At 42.5% G+C, this 16,809-nt stretch overlaps 1 protein-coding gene across 1 annotated transcript in view; it reads right to left on the bottom strand.

The window, feature by feature from the left end:
• Nucleotides 1-2,639: 2,639 nt before the first annotated feature.
• The window catches only part of LOC129818820 (integrin alpha-1-like), a 72,283-nt gene continuing 58,113 nt past the window's right edge, over nucleotides 2,640-16,809 (bottom strand). Inside the window, exons 18-30 of the mRNA XM_055875079.1 lie at nucleotides 13,278-13,385; nucleotides 11,263-11,339; nucleotides 10,960-11,086; nucleotides 10,270-10,350; nucleotides 8,363-8,439; nucleotides 8,159-8,248; nucleotides 7,920-8,028; nucleotides 5,492-5,605; nucleotides 5,173-5,277; nucleotides 4,969-5,073; nucleotides 4,770-4,865; nucleotides 4,551-4,664; nucleotides 2,640-4,349 (exon numbers count right to left, since the gene is read on the bottom strand). Coding sequence (XP_055731054.1) covers nucleotides 4,290-4,349; nucleotides 4,551-4,664; nucleotides 4,770-4,865; nucleotides 4,969-5,073; nucleotides 5,173-5,277; nucleotides 5,492-5,605; nucleotides 7,920-8,028; nucleotides 8,159-8,248; nucleotides 8,363-8,439; nucleotides 10,270-10,350; nucleotides 10,960-11,086; nucleotides 11,263-11,339; nucleotides 13,278-13,385 — 1,263 coding nt within the window. The 3' untranslated portion in view covers nucleotides 2,640-4,289. The remainder of the gene's footprint in view (nucleotides 4,350-4,550; nucleotides 4,665-4,769; nucleotides 4,866-4,968; nucleotides 5,074-5,172; nucleotides 5,278-5,491; nucleotides 5,606-7,919; nucleotides 8,029-8,158; nucleotides 8,249-8,362; nucleotides 8,440-10,269; nucleotides 10,351-10,959; nucleotides 11,087-11,262; nucleotides 11,340-13,277; nucleotides 13,386-16,809) is intronic.

Here is a 16,809-nt window from a genome sequence, read left to right as displayed (position 1 = left end):
CCGCCCATGACCCCCGTCCTTCATAGTTACCTCCATGAAAGATGATACACCGTTTCCTCACGCTCTCAAAAAGTCTCCAACTATTCGGTCAGGTAGTAAATTTGAACATGTTTCTCCAAACCTGTTTGGACCTGAGTATCAGGGTGTGTTCGTTACAGATCCTCTACAGCAACTGACATACCATGAGACAATACCAGCCGCACTACAGTAACATTCTGACCCATACGTTTGATCTTAGGACAGTGACTGATACTGTACCCTTGGAGCTACCCTTCTGAGATAATACGGGTGTTGTTTACAATGTGTTTAAGATATTATTCATTGAACAAACTGTTGGTCTTCCCACTTCACATCCAAAGAGGATGAGAGACATAGTAAACAGTACTACTGGAGCCCCGAGGCAGAGCAGTAGTCAGGATTCTATCTCTCTCTTTCTCTCTCCCTCTCTGTCTCACACCACAGATGTGGTGTTATATACCTGACCCGAGACTGAGATAAATTAAACAGAACCACAGCTCTCCGCATTTACAGTAAAGTGGCAGGTTTCACAATAATATTGTCATATATTCCTGGAGGATGAAAACACAAACTGTGGGTGTTCGTCTGTCTGTCTGTCTGTCCGTCCGTCCGTCCGTCCGTCCGTCCGTCCATCCGTAGTTATTGTTCTTTATAAGACACAAACACCTAGAACACACAAGCATAATCATAATGGAAGCTGCCTTGCCCCTTTCCTTTCAATCTGAAACCATGAAGCCCATCCTGTGTGTGTAATGGGGTCAGTATGCCTGCATTGCCCGGACTGCCCACTGACTGTGAACAAGATCGAGCTGAAAGGATTAACTGATGTGTACAGTAATCCCAAACGCATGAGCAACCTGTCTGCAACAAAATAGCTGGCTTGCTGCCTGCCCTTCAGAGAGAAAACGTAGACTTTTTTAGCACACAACAATAACTCACGCAAACATACACACGAACATGCAGCGCGTATGCACGTATGCACGTATGCACGCACACAACTAACTCACCTGCTATGGCCTGCAATTATACTAATTCAGTCTTATGGCATGACTTAGGTCATTGATGTCCAACATTAAAAAAACAAGGCTTTATTTTTTTTGTGCATAAGATCCTTGACAACATGTGCAATGCTTTCTAAATGATTTCAAATCTGTGCTAATGAGAGTACATACAGTATGACAAACCAGTGCATTAAGTGGACATTTCACAGCAGTGTGTATGACTGGACCATATCAGTCAGATGCAGTCTCAGCCCCCCCCCCCCCCCCTCCCTCCCTCCGTTAAAGTGGACTGAGACGATAGATCAGTGATCCTCAAACCTGCTCCTGGAGACTCAAAGTAATGCGGGTTGTTATCCAACCTTAGCGCCGTCACACCTGACACGACAATCTCTTGAGACAGACTGTTAACATGAATGTTATTAAATGTCCAATCGAGATGCTGGTCAGCACACGCAAATTTGGTTCTGGGTTCAAGAGTACGGGTACTGATTCAACTCATTCTGTAATCAACTCTTCAACACCTTCATCGGCTGACTCCGTCACTGCCGAGCTGTGACAAATAAGTTCTCCAGGAGGGGACAGGATGGAGGATCGCTGTGTTAACATGATCTTACACATTTGACAGACATTTGATCTTTATCACTTGTGCTTTCAAAAGTGATGAGTGAGCTGATGAGTGTCTCTTATATACAATACAACGTATACAAAATATGGAAACAAAATGCAGATAGATTCAGGAGAATAAGCCAAGGTGCATAAATATCAAAGGGGGGGGGGGGGGGGGGTGCAACTCACATTCACGAGTGTCACATGGTGAGGGTGATTTCAAACCTCTACCGGTCCATCATAGACTGTCATATCATCCCCGGTATGTGACCGTCAATCGCCTAGTTTCCAGATTTTGACCATCTTCATGACAAATGTCTTTTTTGTTTTCGGTGCTACTGTCAAATTAAGACATCGGGAATCAAGTTACACTCCACTGAGAGGCTTTCTGGATTACTGTATGTGACTGTAGTCTACCTCACGAATCAATCTCCCAGAATAGAAAAGACAGAAAAGAAATCAAGAGGAGCCAAAAAACTAAAACCTTAGCGAATGGATGCTAAATTAATCTGGTTCCAATACACATTTGTTGGACATTTTGATTTTGATCAAAATATAATACCAATATTTTTATTTTAAAATACTATGTTTGTTTGTTTTATCTAATTCAGATGATGTCAAAGCTCCATATACTCCATATTATTAAGGCTGAACATACTCATTATACTATATACAGTACGTAGCACCTGAGAAACGTTGGAGCAAATTAGTTATTTTCTCTCTAATATTGACATATACAGTCTTAGATAAAAAGGTGCTAAGTAGAACCATACAGGTTCTTCAGTTTGTCCCCATAGGGGAACCCCTTTTGGTGCTGGGTAGAACCCTTTGCCAAGAACCCCCTGTATATGGTTCTACCAATAACCATTTTTATCATCTAAAGGTTCTTCCTAGAACATCTATGAATGGTTCTACCAAGAATCCTTTCATCTTTGGAGGGTTCTTCCTAGTACCCTTTATGAATGGTTCCACCAGCCTTATTTGCCTTCACCTTTAATTATTTATGACAATATATTACATATATCATAAGGCCTTTATTTCTTTAGTTATACCGGAACACAGTGGTGATAGGAATCTCCTGGTTTACAGGCCACATCAGGCCTGCAAGTCACATTATGCTGGCTTGCAAAGGGATGTGTAATTCCTATTGGAATCCAGCCAGAGTTAGGATAGCCAACAAGTGGAATTATTAATCAGCCCCAACCTACATTCAGAATGACTGCCATCATCTAAACTGGAACAACCATCCAAGTAACGGGTGCAATAAATCCAACAGATTGGATTAGTTTAGAAAACGCTATGTTATTTATCTCTGTGTGGTATAAAATGTATTAGCCAATCAATGTACATGCAAAAACAGGGATATTACAGTAAAAAAAAAAATGAAAATCTCCCTGCATGCTGGGAAATACTATATATGGCTATATGTACAACACTTCTTGCCTTTCTTCCAAAAACGGTTCTTAGCATGTTAAAGGTTCTAGGTAGAAACCTTTGCCTTACAAATAACCCTTGTCTTCCGAAAAGGGTTCTTCTGATCAAAAATGGTTCTTGGTAAAAACCCTATCCCTCTGCAAAGCACCCTTTTGGAACCCTTTTTTCCTAAGAGTGCAGTGCCTTGTTGATACAGTACATGCTGCATTTATGTCCATTTTATCTTCAATTCTAGGAATTATTGCAAACAACTTTATGTACAAGCGTTACATTCACTTACATTAACACCACAATCAAATGTTTTCCTAATACTGTAAATGTGCAATCTGTAAATTCTCTACCCCCATGTCGTGACAAGATTAATAAAAGTATTTATGTCGATAGCATCTATTCCTCCTCTTCTTTTATACAGAATATATTCTTTTGGTGGGTACACACACATACACCTCTTTATTACTCGGAGGAACATTTTTGTTAAACATACAAAAAAAAAATCGAACTTACAGATTGAGCTTGTAAGACAAGAACATTTTGAAAATGTCAGTGTGTCAAAAGCAAACATTCTGCTTAGAAGATGAGGAATGTGCCAAAATAGAATTAATAACACGTTTTATGATATACCATAGATTGACAGTGTTTCGTTAAAAGTATCAAACAACTAGGACACAGGATTCGAACCCATCGCAGATTGTCTGTGCAAACCCACCAGAGTTCACATGTACTTGGGCAAGTTTGGTTTAATGCCATAGTCTGGGGTGTTTTTAGTGGTGTTGGGATGTTATAAGTAAACCTGAGAATGTTTTGTTCTGTTGTATAAAGCGGATGAGGTTGTGGCATCATATGATCAGTTCTGAGTCAGGATGCCATACATCTAGGTCTTCTGAAGTCTCTTCTAGCTTAGGTCCTTAAGGTCCAGGTCTTGGTACCCAAGTTGGATAGACGGAAGACCACAGTGTACAAGTTCAATGTTTCCCAAGGCTTCTCTTTCCACTGAACCGAACCAAGTTGTTATTAAGACTGGTAGACCATGTTGTTCATATAGATGAGCCACATCACTTTCAGGTGAATGGGTTGGTGCAGAACCATAGATAAACTCTGGCTTTTCCTCTGACCTGATGGCATTCAGGTGAATGAGTTGTTGTGGTATTTCCTACGGTGTCTCCTCTGACTGACCTGATAACACACCTAAAGACAGTGGGGCACAGACAGACCTACAGGGTGGTGGAAGGGTTAATTCTTCATGTCCTCCTTCTCCATGTCCTCCATGGATTTTCTTTTGAAAAATCCAGCCTGGTAAACGGAGCAAAGAAGAAAACATGGAATACAATACAATTCAATCCAAGTCTGAAGTTTGATTTGTAAGTTGAATGGATTTGAAAGTGTGTCGCATACACGGCCACACACGTTGAACCTCTCTATAATGCAAGCCGGTGCTATGTTATCTCTTCCCGATTGACACAAGCGGACAGAAGGTTGTGAACTCCCACGTACCTTCCATAGGGCGAAGATGACCAGGGCCAGAATGAGAAGTCCTATTAGGATACTGACTATAATGATCCACAGCGGTATACCTCCCAAAGCCTCTTTAGACACCTGGATCTTCACCTGAGATAGAAACGAGAGTGTCACATGGCCCAGAAAACCAGCAAAAGACAACAAGCAAACACATCAAATGACATCACATGAAAACGTATAGGTCACTGCTCTCACATCTCTGGCGCTATTAGCGGTACTCAACATGAAGAGATCGGGGTTCTGGTTCTCCAGGGTGGCATGAACTATCATATGAAGACTGGTGAACTCTGCCTGCTCAGCAAAGAATTGAATCAGATGAGTGAATCGGAATCAGTCAAAAAACACAATCATTCAATGTTTCATTCAATCAATCGATCGCTCCATTAAAACTCACTTTGATAAAGGTGGGCTTCCACACCCTGAAGGTAACAGTGACCTGGCTGTTGTTGACGTGGGGGATGGAGCAGTCAAATGACTTACATGGGTGGTCCTTACAGCCCTGCAAAGAAGAGGATACACACTGTGAGACACACGCACACCCACACACACCCACACCCACACACACACACACACACACACACACACATTGTTGACTCACCACCAGGAAGTCACTGAGGGTCTCTTTTTTAAGGTTGAGAGTGTGGACATTGTTGTGGTTGATCTTTAAAGGGTTAATCAGATGGCCGGCATGGCATGTCACATCCTGTGGGAGACAGACAAGATCCGTCAACAAATCAATCATCAGTCAATCCATCACATTGGATCGAGTTGATCCACACCACTAAAATTCTGCAGTCTGGTTGACTTCACAGTGTGATTATCTGTTGACCGGCAGAGGACCCTGTGCAGAGTACAGATAGAAAGTCTACCTCTATGTTACAGCACATGTACCACAGGGAGAGAGAGAGAGACCTTACCTGTGAGGAGGTGACGTGAGTCAGGTAAAGCAGGATGTTCTCTCTGGGTGAGAGGTACGGGTACTTCACCCTTAGCTTCAGAGGAGGAGTCGCCATATCCACATCCCTATTAATCTGGAGGTTAGAGATACGGTTTAATAGCGGGAGACGGGTTCACCCAGATTTCCCCACCCAAACTCATTCTCGTTTCAGGGGATAAATAATGTTGAGAAACTGGTCAATTATAATGAATGATTTCTATGAGCAGCGTGACGTGAAATGGAGCTGTTAAATGATACGTAAAGTCTAAATCTGTCTTCTCTGCTCTGATATCTGCATGATCAGTCCTCAACACTCAAGTGTGTGGTTGTGAGTGTGTGTGCTGTTGTAGCCTATTTACTTGCACAAAGTCGGCATGAATCCAAAGTGCTGCATGCGACCACACCATGCAAACAGCAAGTAGGCCTACTGGCTATACAGATCGTCGCTCCAAAAAGGATGGCCATAGCCTATAACTAAACTTCCTCAACAAAATAGTGTGGTGACTTCGAGAGAACTTTGAGTTGATTCAATTGCAACAAGTACAAAAAGAAAATGTTATATTCACGTGTATATTTCTCCATTTACAGTGGTACAATCATGTTCGATTTTTTCCACTGGGATAATAGGCTATGCTTTTAAGTAGCACTTCCGGTTTGAACAGGAATACCGGGATGCCCAGTAATTTCATGCAATTTTCTCGGGAAAGAAAATTGCTAAATTCTCTGGAAAAATATTAAACCCTAGTCAGAGAGAATCAGTAAAGTCACAGGTCTTTCAGTCACAATTTAAGTCACATTTTAGTTTCTTCAAAAGCTGAGGCAACTCAGAATACGTGTCTTACTTTTGGGCACACCACTTGGCCATATTTAACCTGGTCTTAGTCTCTCACCAGACTCAGGGCGCTCCGGCTAACCTGGTCTTAGTCTCTCACCAGACTCAGGGCGCTCCGACTAACCTGGTCTTAGTCTCTCACCCGACTCAGGGCGCTCCGACTGACCTGGTCTTAGTCTCTCACCAGACTCAGGGCGCTCCGGCTAACCTGGTCTTAGTCTCTCACCAGACTCAGGGCGCTCCGGCTAACCTGGTCTTAGTCTCTCACCAGACTCAGGACGCTTCGACTAACCTGGTCTTAGTCTCTCACCAGACTCAGGGCGCTCCGGCTGACCTGGTCTTTGTCTCTCACCAGACTCAGGGTGCTCCGACTAACCTGGTCTTAGTCTCTCACCAGACTCAGGGCGCTCCGACTAACCTGTTCTTAGTCTCTCACCAGACTCAGGGCGCTCCGGCTAACCTGGTCTTAGTCTCTCACCAGACTCAGGGCGCTCCGACTGACCTGGTCTTAGTCTCTCACCCGACTCAGGGCGCTCCGACTGACCTGGTCTTAGTCTCTCACCAGACTCAGGGCGCTCCGGCTAACCTGGTCTTAGTCTCTCACCAGACTCAGGGCGCTCCGGCTAACCTGGTCTTAGTCTCTCACCAGACTCAGGACGCTTCGACTAACCTGGTCTTAGTCTCTCACCAGACTCAGGGCGCTCCGACTAACCTGGTCTTAGTCTCTCACCAGACTCAGGGCGCTCCGGCTAACCTGGTCTTAGTCTCTCACCAGAGTCAGGGCGCTCCGACTAACCTGGTCTTAGTCTCTCACCAGACTCAGGGCGCTCCGACTAACCTGGTCTTAGTCTCTCACCAGACTCAGGGCGCTCCGACTAACCTGGTCTTAGTCTCTCACCCGACTCAGGGCGCTCCGGCTAACCAGGTTTCACTTTAGTATGAAACATGGTATTTCCATCATCCACATCTATACCATTGTAAAAAATTTAGCAATACCATGGTGTTATTTAGGTGCAAGGCAATACCATCACACTTAAAAGCTAAAATCATGGTACAATTCCATGTTTCAGATCTATACCGTGGTACAAATGATGCAGTACCAATGTAATAAGTGATACATAGATGTAACACCAAGGTAAATAGTAGTACCATGGTACATATTTGTAAGAGATGTCTTACTTTCTGGCCCACCACTTGCCCACATCTAAACAGGACGTAGTCTCTCACTAGACTCTGACTAACCATGACTCACTAGAGTATGACTGGGATGATACTGTACGTATGTACTGTACCAGTCAAAAGTTTGGACACACTTAGGCATTCAAGGGATTTTCTTTAATTTGACTATTTCCTACATTGTAGAATAATAGTGAAGACATCAGAACTATGAAATAACACACATGGAATCATGTAGTAACCAAAAAAAAAAGTGTTAAACGAATCAAAATATATTTGAGATTTGAGATTCTTCAAAGTAGACGCCCTTTGCCTTGGTGACAGCTTTGCACACTCTTGGCCTAGTAAAGATAAAGAAAAACGTTGTGTCCAAACTTTGGACCGGTGCTGCATGTCTTACCGTGTAGCTGATCTTGACCTCTTCTCCTATCACACTGGTGCCGTTGAAGACGCTGGGGTGCTGCTCTCCCTCTTTCACTATGACGTGGTCCTCCTTCATGTGCCTGTCACTGAGGGATGGAGGAACGAGAAAGGAGATGGAAAGATTTGGAAAAATGGTCAAACTTTCATTCATTTTTTTTTTTTCATCTGTGAAAATAAGAATGTGCCGTGTGAGTTGCAGGCGCTGTCTGTACTCACGCTGTGAATCTAAGTCCAGCCTCGTACTTCACAGGGATGGAGATTTTCACAGAGTTGTCAAAAAGGGTTGTGTTCACTTCATCACTGTCACTGTAGTAAGGGGAACGCCACTGCATTAGAATGTTGACATTTCGATACCTCTGATCGCTCATGTATTTGTTGTTGTTGTTTTAGATTTCGTGTGACACCATGACACCACTGTACCTGGTTGCAGTTACGTTGATCTGAATCTCCTTCCAGATATATGCAGGGTTAACTTCAAACAGGATCTTAAAGACCTCCTGCAGAGAGAGAACAAGCAGACACATCAGTGGCCTGAAGTCCATAGTGAGTCTAATGGTATGAGAACAGATATGTATTATTGCAAAATTTGCACGGATTGTCTTATGTATACAGTACCAGTCAAAAGTTTGGACACACCTACTCATTCAAGGGTTTTTCTTTATTTGTACTATTTTCTACATTGTAGAATAATAGTGAAGACATCAAAACTATGAAATAACACACATGGAATCATGTAGTGACCAAAATTGTGAAGCAAATAAAAATATATTTCATAGTTGAGATTCTCCAAAGTAGCCACCCTGCCTTGATAACAGCTTTGCACACTCCTGGCATTCTCTCAACCAGCTTTATGCATTTCAATTAACATGTGTGCCTTGTTAAAAGTTAACTTGTGGAATTTCTTTCCTTCTTAATGCGTTTGAGCCAATCAGTTGTGTTTTGACCAGGTCGGGGTGGTATACAGAAGATAGCTCTATTTGGTAAAAGACCAAGTCCATATGATGGCAAGAACAGCTCAAATAAGCAAAGAGAAACAATAGTCCATCATTACTTTAAGACATGAAGGTCTTAAAATGTGGAACATTTCAAGAACTTTTCAAAAACAGTCAAGCGCTATGATGAAACTGGCTCTCATGAGGACCGCCACAGGAAAGGAAGACCCAGAGTTACCTCTGCTGCAGAAGATAAGTTCATTAGAGTTACCAGTCTCAGAAATTGCAGCCCAAATAAATGCTTCACAGAGTTCAAGTAACAGACACATCTGAACATCAACTGTTCAGAGAAGACTACGTGAATCAGGCCTTTGTGGTTGAATTGCTGCAAAGAAACCACTACTAAAGGACACCAATAATAAGAAGAGACTTGCTTGGGCCAAGAAACACGAGCATTAGAGCGGTGGAAATCTGTCCTTTGTTCTGATGAGTCCAAATTGGAGATTTTTGGTTCCAACGGCCGTGTCTTTGTGAGATGCAGAGTAGGTGAACGGATGATCTCCGTATGTGTGGTTCCCACCGTGAAGCATGGAGGAGGAGGTGTGATGGTGTGGGGGTGCTTTGCTGGTGACAATGTCTGTGATTTATTTAGAATTTAAGGCACACTTAACCATCATTGCTACCACAGCATTCTGCAGCGATACGCTACGCCATCCCATCTGGTTTGCGCTTAGTGGGACTATCATTTATTTTTCAACAGGACAATGACCCAACACACCTCCAGGCTGTGTAAGGGCTTTTTCACATAGAAGGAGAGTGATGTAATGCTGCATCAGATGACCTGGCCTCCACAATCACTCGATCTCAACCCAATTGAGATGGTTTGGGATGAGTTGAACTGCAGAATGAAAGAAAAGCAGCCAACACATGCTCAGCATATGTGGGAACTCCTTCATGACTGTTAGAAAAGCTTTCCTCATGAAGCTGGTTGAGAGAATGCCAAGAGTGTGCAAAACTGTCATCAAGGCAAATGGTGTCTACGTTGAAGAATCCCAAAAATATATTTTGATTTGTTTAACACCTTTTTGGTTACTACATGATTCCATATGTGTTATTTCATAGTTATGATGTATTCACTATTATTCTACAAGGTAGAAAATAGTAAAAATAAAGAAAAACCTTTGAATGTGTAGGTGTGTCCAATCTTTTCATTGCTACTATATATTTACAAAAAAAATATATGGAGGATTGGAAATGATGCAGACAATTACACTGATGGAAGCTACAATCTATCTGCAATATTAAAGCTGATCTACCCCCTAATTGTTTTTAATCAATAAATAAAATATTAAAATATTTATTAAAAAAATATATAACAATAAGGAAACGTCTTACCTCTACATTGCTTTTGAGGAATGGATATCCCACAGCACACTCAACTTTGGTATTATTTAGACTGCAGTCTTTTTCTTTGGGCTGAGGAGCAAAGGGAGAGATGTCAAAACATACTGACAGAAATTATGACTGTCAAATGAAATTTGGATGTTCAAGACAGTAGAAGTTGAACGAACTGCAAAAATCACTGAAGCTGGAGACTCGTATCTCCCTCACTAGCTTTAAAGCACCAGCTGTCAGAGCAGCTCACAGATCACTGCACCTGTACATAGCCCATCTGTAAACAGCCCTTCCAACTACCTCATCCCCATACTGTATTTATTTATTTATCTTGCTCCTTTGCACCTCCAGTATCTTTACTTCATCTTCTGCACATCTACCATTCCAGTGTTTAATTGCTATATTGTAATTACTTCGCCACCATGGCCTATTTATTGCCTTAACTCCCTTATCTTACCTCATTTGCACTCAATGTATATAGACTTTTTGTTTTCTTTTTTTCTACTGTATGTTTGTTTATTCCATGTGTGACTGTGTTGTTGTATGTGTCGAACTGCTGTGCTTTATCTTGGCCAAGTCGCAGTTGCAAATGAGAACTTGTTCTCAACTAGCCTACCTGGTTAAATAAAGGTGATAAAAAATATATGTATAAAATTACACAACTGTTATAAAGACAGAGAGGAACCTCACCTCGACCTTGACGTAGTTAATGTTTTCAGTAAAGCTCAGCATAACTTTGGTGTTGTAAGCGTTGTCTTTGCTGTTTCTAGTGGTGATCAGAACGTGGAACTTCTCCTTGTTCGCTTTGATCACAAGACTGCAAAGAACAGGAAAGTTACTACCGCAGCAGGGTAAATGTAATTTGAGCATTTCAACTGAAGCAACACAAGGGGGCGCCAAAGTACAATACAAGGGCAACATAACTGTTACTGAACTGTCACATAACCGTTGACAGTTTGATGGACTGAAGGAACACAATCATTGTGATAATACCTTTGTATACTTGGCACAGCCTTCAGCGATAGGTCAGCTATGCACTTGTCATCGGTCCCACAGTCCACCAAAGGAATCTGAATGACATGTGCATGGTTACAAAAAATATAAACCGTGTACAAGACAGAACTAGCAAGAAAGCAGTCAAAAACGAATTCACTTGGTTAGTAGTTGCATCAAGAGACAGTGAATTGTCTGTGTCCTTGTTTGTTTTTGACTGAGTAGCATGTCGTAACAGAGACACTGTATATAACAGTGGAGGCTGCTGAGGGGAGGACGGCTCATAAAAATGGCTGGAAAGGAGAGAATGGAATGGCATCAAACACATGGAAACCATGTTTGACGTAATTGATACCATTCCACTCATTTCGCTCCAGCCATTACCACGAGCCCGTCCTCCCTAATTAAGGTAGCACCAACCTCCTGTGGTTGACGAGATGGTATTGTCTCCGCCCTAATAATAGGAGTCGTCCCAAAGACGGGAAGGCAGGTGGCCAGCTTATCGGTCAGCTTATCGGTCAGTTTATCGGTCGGCTTATCGGTCAGTTTATCGGTCAGCTTATCGGTCAGTTTATCGGTCAGTTTACCAGACAGCTTATCGGTCAGCTTATCGGTCAGCTTATCGGTCAGCTTATCGGTCAGCTTATCGGTCAGCTTATCGGTCAGTTTATCGGTCAGCTTATCGGTCAGTTTATCGGTCAGTTTATCGGTCACCTTTTCGGTCAGTTTATCGGTCAGCTTATCGGTCAGTTTATCGGTCAGCTTATCGGTCAGTTTATCGGTCAGTTTATCGGTCAGTTTATCGGTCAGCTTATCGGTCACCTTATCGGTCACCTTATCGGTCAGCTTATCGGTCAGCTTATCGGTCAGTTTATCGGTCACCTTATCGGTCAGTTTATCGGTCAGTTTATTGGTCACCTAATCGGTCAGTTTACCAGACAGCTTATCGGTCAGCTTATCGGTCAGTTTATCGGTCAGCTTATCGGTCAGTTTATCGGTCAGCTTATCGGTCAGCTTATCGGTCAGCTTATCGGTCAGTTTATCGGTCAGTTTATCGGTCACCTTATCGGTCAGTTTATCGGTCAGTTTATTGGTCACCTAATCGGTCAGTTTACCAGACAGCTTATCGGTCAGCTTATCGGTCAGTTTATCGGTCAGCTTATCGGTCAGTTTATCGGTCACCTTATCGGTCAGTTTACCAGACAGCTTATCGGTCAGCTTATCGGTCCGCTTATCTGTGTATTCCTGTGTGGACAGATGTTGACGGGAGTGGACCCTCTCACTTCACCACTTCCTCTCTGGTTGTACTGAGAGTGGTGCGGTGTGTTGATAGCATGAGAACTCAGGCCTGAGAACACGTGCTAACTTTGCTAAACAGACATGTAACTTGGATGTAATCACACTCTGTTTTGTGTTGAGGAATTTGAAATCCCTGTTCTACCACCACGTTATTATCCAGCCACATGTTTTGGCTCTCCGTCCGTCTGGCAAATAGCTCATAAGAACTATGTGTGTGTGGGAGCTCCACTATGGAACCAGGATAAGTGCCTGTCAGTGTTTTAAAGCTTATAAGCCTCTCATATGAACTAGTGAAGGATGGAGGACAGCTGTTGCTGATGATAAGTGCTGCAGAGAGCATGACTGCATGACTGTGTAAAGTACTGATTACTGACTTCTCTGCTCACACATTGCATATTCACCACTGTATTATGTGATAGCTGAGGTATAATCCAATCAGTAAGGTAGGAAATCAATGTGTGCACACATGTTAGCAAATGAGGGCCTCTAGTGGCTAAAGAGGGAAGCAAGTCAAGGTATACAAAATTCATGGCAAGCCAAAAGTTACTGGTGTGCGTGTGTGTGTGTGTGTGTGTGTGTGTGTGTGTGTGTGTGTGTGTGTGTGTGTGTGTGTGTGTGTGTGTGTGTGTGTGTGTGTGTGTGTGCGTGTGTGTGCGTGTGTGTGCGTGCGTGCGTGTGTGCGTGTGTTAAATCTGGCGCAGTGTGGTTCATTTTACCGTTTTGTTAAGTGACGTTGGTAGATTTCCATCCAGGACGGGACCCGTGTCCTCAGCCAGGCCAAACTCTAGGGAGACCATGATTGGGTCTCTGAAGTCCAATTTAGCCTAAAGGGGGTACGGGCTAATGTAATTACATGCACAATGTATCCAGGGGCATCACGCACCGTCTATTTTAGAGGGTGCGTGATGTAGGTGAGGAGGGAGGGGTGGTGGTTGGAGAATCCGGGATAATTTGGCATTTTTCAAACATCTGAAACAGCTTTTCCTGTAAGCTAGAGACATAATCATTATGCCTCATTCTATGTAAAAAAAATCTATTTCTCTACATAAGTTATCTAAGTATCCTCTTTATACCTGTTCAATTGTCATTTTAATGATCATTTCTAAAGTCTAGCAACATTTCCAGCAGGCATGTCAGCTAAGATAGTTAGACAAGCTAATCTAACTTGATCGATAGCCTGAAATGGCTTGGTGGCTAGTTATGAGGTTGGGAGATTGGGAACCTATCTATCTGGCTAGCTAAAGCTAACTTCATGAAATTGCTAGGGGGCTAGCATTACAGAGAAGCAACTAAATATTTTTGGTTGATTTATTCATCGAGAAGGAAACAAGAGGCTACGTAGCTTGATCCAATTAATTTACAAACATACCTCCTGCGCTTCACCAGCTGCTAAACATCGAATCAAACGCTGCGTGTGTCACTCCACACTCTCTCTCCTCCTCCACTGAAGATACTGTATGCACTAGAGCAGGGATGGGCATCTTTGATGGGGGTAGGGGCCACCAAAAATCTGAACTCATCATGAGGGGCCGCAGTAGACTAGCAGGTCTGTGTACCCACATCCATAGCCACATATGCAGTCAGAGCTGGCCCTAGCCTTTTGGGTGGCCCTAAGTGAAATGTTGTTGAGGGGACCCTCCCAACAACTTGCATTCAAAACATTTTAGCAACCTCCTTCCTGACAGCTGAGAGTTTTAATTTCCTGTACTTCTATCGGCACCCTCCAACCATCCACCAGCTCGCCATCATTCCCTCTCTCTTTCTCTCTTCTCTTTTGTCTCTCTTTCAAAGTCCTCTCCTCTCTCAAATATGCCTCTCTACCCCTCTCTCTCTAACATGCCTATCCTCCCTCTCTATCTCATCCACTTTCTCTTTCTCCTATTTCTCTCCCTCCCTCTTTCACTCTCACTTTCTTACGCTTATCTCTCACCCGCTCTCCCTCTACCCCTCTCTTCGTCGCGCTCTCCCCTCCATCTCCTCCTCTCCCTACCTCTCTCTCTTCACCTCCCCTCTCTCTCTCTCTCTCGCTCCCTTTCTCAGAGGTTCTGCGGGTAGTTTAACAGTCATCGTCAGGGCATTCTCTTCACCTTGCTTTGATCAGTAAAAGCTCTGGTTCTGGTTCCCATTACAGTCAAGGTCTTCTGTCATTTAAAAGCTCTCTTCTTTTCATCTGGCCTCCTTACTAAAACCTTATAATGTACAACTATCTGACACAAAACAACCAATAGAACAATTAACAATCAATGTAAAGTGAATCTATTTCTAGGCCACTTTTAAGCTGAAATGTGTGTATGTACAGTAATAGGCATTTTGTAAAAGTGGTTGTTTTCCTGAAAATGCTTTCCCTTTGATCAAAGGAGGGAGATCTTTCTCCACTTTTATGTTACGAGCGTTCCTACCCAACCTGGACTCAGGGATAGACGTAACATAGTAAATGTAAACTGTATCCCTCCACTTGGTATAATATGTTACGAATTACAATTTGCATGATATGTTACGAATTGCAATTCGTACAATAAGTTAGGAATTTGCAAAACGTATGATATGTTCCGAATTCCACTTTGTTGTGGTTAACGTTAGCTTGGTGGCTAACATTAGCTAGGCTAGAGATTAGGGTTAGGAGTTAAGGTTAGGGATTAAGGTTGGGGTTAGGAGTTAGGGTTAGGGGTTAGGGAAAGGGTTAGCTAACATGCTAAGTAGTTGCAAAGTAGCTAATTAGCTAAAACACTAAAGTTGTCTGTGATGTGACTCGAACACGCAACCTTTGGGTTGCTAGACTTTTGCATTATACGCCCACACATCCATCTTCCCCGACCAACTTCCTTCCTTTCATTTTTGACTTAACTTCTTATGGCTGCAGGGACAGTATTGAGTTGCTTGGATGAAAGGTGCCCAGATGTGCCTATAGTAAACTGCTTGCTCCTCAGTCCCAGTTGCTAATATATGCATATTATTATTAGTATTGGATAGAAAACACTCTGAAGTTTTAAAACTGTTTGAATGATGTCTGTGAGTATAACAGAACTCATATAGCAGGCAAAAACCTGAGAAGAAATCCAAACAGGAAGTGGGAAATCTGAGATTGGTCGATTTTCAACCCAGCCCCTATTGAATACACAGTGGGATATGGATCAGTTTGCACTTCCTACGGCTTCCACTAGATGTCAACAGTCTGTAGAACCTTGTCTGATGCCTCTACTGTGAAGTGGGGCCGAAGGAGACAGGAATGAGTCAGGTCTACCATGACCTGACCATGCTCTGACCATGCGCGTTCACATGAGAGGGAGCTCTGTTCTATCGCACATCTCCGGTTGGAACGTTATTGAAGATTTATGTTAAAAACATTCTAAAGATTGATTCAATACATCGTTTGACATGTTTCTACTGACTGTTACGGAACTTTTTGACATTTCGTCTGCTTTTAGTGAACGCGCTTCCTGACTTTGGATTTGTTTACCAAACACGCTAACAAAAATAACTATTTGGACATAAATTACCGAATTACCGTACATTACCGAACAAAACAAACATTTCTTGTGGAAGTGGGAGTCCTGGGAGTGCATTCCGACGAAGATCAGCAAAGGTAAGTGAAGATTTATAATACTATTTATGAGTTTTGTTGACTGCACAATTTGGCGGGTAACTGTATGGCTTCCTTTTGTGGCTGAACGCTGTTCTCAGATTATTGAATATTGTGCTTTTGCCGTAAAGCTTTTTGAAATCTGACACAGCGGTTGCATTAAGAACAAGTGTATCTTTAATTCTATGTAAAACATGTATCTTTCATCAAAGTTTATGATGAGTATTTATGTTATTTGACGTGGCTCTCTGCAATTTCTCCAAATATTTTGGAGGCATTTCTGAACATGGCGCCAATGTAAACTGATGTTTTTGGATATAAATATGAACTTTATTGAACAAAACATATATGTATTGTGTAACATGAAGTCCTATGAGTGTCATCTGATGAAGATCATCAAAGGTTAGGGATTCATTTCATCTCTATTTCTGCTTTTTGTGACTCCTGTCTTTGGCTGGAAAAATGGCTGTGTTTTTCTGTGATTTTGCGGTGACTTAACATAATCGTTTCTGGTGCTTTCGCTCTAAAGCCTATTTGAAATCGGACACTTTGGTGGGATTAACAACCAGATTAACTTTAAAATGGTATAAGATACATGTATGTTTGAGGAATTTTAATTATGAGATTTCTGTTGTTTGAATTTGGCGCCCTGCACTTTCACTGGCTGT

The sequence above is a fragment of the Salvelinus fontinalis genome, chromosome 21 (assembly GCF_029448725.1).
Source record: "Salvelinus fontinalis isolate EN_2023a chromosome 21, ASM2944872v1, whole genome shotgun sequence".
Lineage (NCBI taxonomy): Eukaryota > Metazoa > Chordata > Actinopteri > Salmoniformes > Salmonidae > Salvelinus > Salvelinus fontinalis.
Note: the sequence above shows the minus strand (reverse complement) of the source record. Positions and strands in the feature narration are given on the sequence as shown.